This window comes from Panthera uncia (assembly GCF_023721935.1).
Source record: "Panthera uncia isolate 11264 chromosome C1 unlocalized genomic scaffold, Puncia_PCG_1.0 HiC_scaffold_3, whole genome shotgun sequence".
NCBI lineage: Eukaryota > Metazoa > Chordata > Mammalia > Carnivora > Felidae > Panthera > Panthera uncia.
This window is the reverse complement of record NW_026057584.1, coordinates 49,942,134-49,945,673: the sequence shown is the minus strand read 5'-3', so window position 1 is coordinate 49,945,673 and position 3,540 is coordinate 49,942,134. Positions and strand designations below refer to the sequence as shown.

Genomic DNA, 3,540 nt, shown 5'->3' with positions numbered 1-3,540 from the left:
TTTGTTTTCTTTATTTAAGAGTTTCTTATGTTTTGGTTTGCCTCCCTCTCTCTTTTTATTTTCTCTTCCCTTCTCCTATGTTCATCATGTTACATTCCACATATTAGTGAAATCATATGATATTTGTAGTACTCTCGCTGACTTCTTTCTTTTTTTTAAAATTTTTTTTAACGTTTATTTATTTTTTATTATTATTTTTTTAATATGTACAGATGGCACATGGTGCCAATTTTATTTGTAGTTATTATAGTACTCCAACTCAAGTTTACAAGTTACACCTTTGCCACAGCCTTGGCTAAATCTTGAACTAGTGCAGAATTTAGTTGTGCTAGAGTGCTGATCTTAGCATGCTTAGATGTGGCATACTTGTTCTTGATAGTCATGTGCTTTGTAAGCCCACGATTCACCATGACTATATTCTTAGCCAGGTGTTGCATAACATTTAGAAGGGATTCTTCAGTGTATGACAGGTAATGCTGTAAAGTTGGTGTCCATTCACCGTTGTCAAGAATTTTTAGTGCTAGGCAAAAAGCTCCTGCTGCAATCTGAGAAGGAGGAAAGTACACCATATCGTAATCCAGCATAGTTAGCTCCATCAGGTATTTGGCCAAAGTATGTTGCTCAACATCAACCTCTCCAATCTTAGATGCTCTCCGAAGGAAATGCAGGGGTAGAGGGCGGCCCAGACCAAAATTTAAAGATCTTAGAATCTTCATTTCCATCTGTCTGATTTGGTGTTTGGTGTAAGTGTTGTCAGTCACAAAGGCAAAGTCACCAATTTCTGGAGGGTACATTTCTTCGTATTTACTTGCAATAAACATGGCAGTGACACCAACCAGCTGCAGCATCTTCTTGGGTACACAATTATTCTGCATGAACCGATCAATAATGGAAACAGTCATGTACATGGTCTCCTGCAGTAACCTGAATTTCATTTGAACCTGTACTAGCCAGTCAATTAGGATGGCTCTCATGTTTCCAGTGACTTCACGACCCAGTAGGTATTTTGGTCTTACTGCTTGCTCTTCCTCAAGTTGTCTCAGATAAGCATAAATATCTTTCACATATTCACTACAAAGGTTTGGATCAGCTCCATCTTCTGCATCCACATCGTTCACTGCAAGAATTACATCAGAGAAAGCCTGACACAGATATTCTTCTGCAGGGGCACATCCAGACGTTTCCATTGGGCTTGGAGACGGAGTATCAACCAAAATAGGCTCCGGAGAAAGCTTTTCTTTTTTAACAGGCTCATGTTCTGGCTCTGGTTCTGGCACAGGTACAGACACAGGCTCGGGTGCTTTGTCCAGAGGTTTTGGTATTTTTTTAGCAATAACTTTTCCAGGAGCCAAAGTTTTTGCTTCCTTTTTCAGAGGCAATTTGGCTTGTGGCTGTTCACTGACTTTGTTACCAATGTCTCCGAGGGCTGTTCTTGGCCTCAGTCCCGGCTTGGAGGCTGCAACAGTGGCCAGAGGCACGCGCTTTGCGCCTGCCATACTGATCTTTGCCTTATTTTCAACATTAACTTTCGTGTTCCTGGTGACCCGGAGCGCCATGGCTTCCTCTTCACCAGGCAGCAGCTCAACGGGGAGAAGCAGAGCACGGGAGCCACCGAAGAGCCGGGGACCTGAACGCACCGCAGACCAACAGTCCTTAACGTTTATTTTTGAGACAGAGAGAGACAGAGCGTGAACAGGGGAGGGGCAGAGAGAGAGGGAGACACAGAATCTGAAACAGGCTCCAGGCTCTGAGCTGTCAGCACAGAGCCCGATGCGGGGCTTGAACTCACAGACCGCGAGATCATGACCTGAGCCGAAGTTGGACGCTCAACCGATCGAGCCACCCAGGTGCCCTGATGACTTATTTCTCTTAACATAATACACTGTAGTTCCATCCACGTTGTTGCAAATGGCAAGATTTGATTCTTTTTCATCACTGAGTAGTATTCCATTGTACTTCCCAAACTTTAAAAACTCATTACACACCTGTGTTCATGACCTATTATCCAGGTGTGGCTGCGTTTCTACCTAGAGTGATCAAGAGGTCTGACAAAAGCAGTTTCCACGTAAGGGCTGCCACAGTGGACAGACAGCTCAGGGGGCATGCACAACTGAACCCACATGGCTAAAAATGTCCAGGATGCCTCTCATTATAAATAGAGGGATGAGAAATTTCATGGGTGTAGTAAATCATAGTTTATAAAACTCTTTCAAATGAGTTACTTCAAAGGTCACCTTTGTGAAGGCTTTATTTTCTTTAGGTTACTCTAATAATTTATGTATATAATTTTTATGGAATTTCTTCTATTTTGCTATATTTGCAGGTACCTTCTCTTCCACTGGGCTATAATAACAGTGTACAGATCATCTTCTATTCATTTTTGTACTCCAAATCTAGTTTGGTGCTTGGGGCAGTAGGTACCTTATGACTTTTTAAAAAATTTTTACTTAAAAAAAATTTAAATGTTTATTTATTTAGAGAGAAAGAGAGAATGAGAGTGTGAGCAGGGGAGGGGAAGAGAGAGAGGGAGAGAGAGAATCCTAAGCAGCCTCTATGCTGTCAGCACAGAGCCCCACTTGGGGCTCAATCTCACAAACCGCAAGATCATGACCTGAGCCGAAATCAAGAGTTGACACTTAACTGACTGAACCACCCAGGTAACTCTGTTTTGTTTTTTGAATAAAGAACATAAACTTTATAATAGATAGGGGCATTTTTCAAAGACCTACTTGTCCACTGAAACATTAATGAGACTTAACATTTCTGAGTTCTATTGTATATGATGATTGTTAGTTGGGTAATCAAAATATAATTGTGTCATATTCCAGGACAGTTGTTTCATATTTTTAATTGCATGATTTCCTTAATTTTTTCTCATTTCTAAGTTTTTGAACTGGGTTTTTCTGTTTGTTCTTTAAAAGTTTTCACTGTATTTTTTTCTATTTTTTTTCTAACTTTTGTTTCTTCCCAAATATACAGAAATATGTGATGGATATCTTCTAGTTTTATTGAAAATTTTAGTTAAAATTAAATTCATATGTAAAGTATATAAACATTAAAATAAATACTGCAGGGTACCTGGGTGGCTCAGTCCATTAAACATCTGACTTTGGTCATGATATCATGAGATTAGGCCCTGCATGGGGTGAGCTGAAGCCCCGCTTTGGGCTCTGCACTCTCTCTCTCTCCACCTCTCCCTCTGCTCCTTGTGGGATTCTCCCTCCCTCCCTCTCTGCCCCTCACTCATCATGCTCTCTCTTTCTCAAAAAAAGAAAAAAAAAGATTCCTAACTATAAAAAAAAAGAAATACCGCAAATGGTATGAAAATAGCATCGCATTGGGTTATTGAGAAAGATGAGATATTTTTATAAGATTCTCATGTTTGTCAGCTGTATTTAGCAAGGTCAGTAAGGGCTCTGACAATTGTAGAAGGTCAGAAAAAATGTTTTAACACTGTGTTTAAGTTCAAAGTGTTGTCAAAAGTTGAATAAATTTATGATGGCGTTAAGAACTGTTGTCGGGTATTTAGTTAAATGCACA

At 40.1% G+C, this 3,540-nt stretch overlaps 1 protein-coding gene across 1 annotated transcript; it reads right to left on the bottom strand.

The window, feature by feature from the left end:
• Positions 1 to 207: 207 nt before the first annotated feature.
• On the bottom strand, positions 208 to 1,983 carry LOC125911501 (G2/mitotic-specific cyclin-B1-like). Its single transcript, XM_049615380.1, has one exon. The coding sequence runs from the start codon at positions 1,554 to 1,556 to the stop codon at positions 273 to 275; it is 1,284 nt and encodes a 427-aa protein (XP_049471337.1). The 5' UTR covers positions 1,557 to 1,983; the 3' UTR covers positions 208 to 272.
• Positions 1,984 to 3,540: the final 1,557 nt, after the last annotated feature.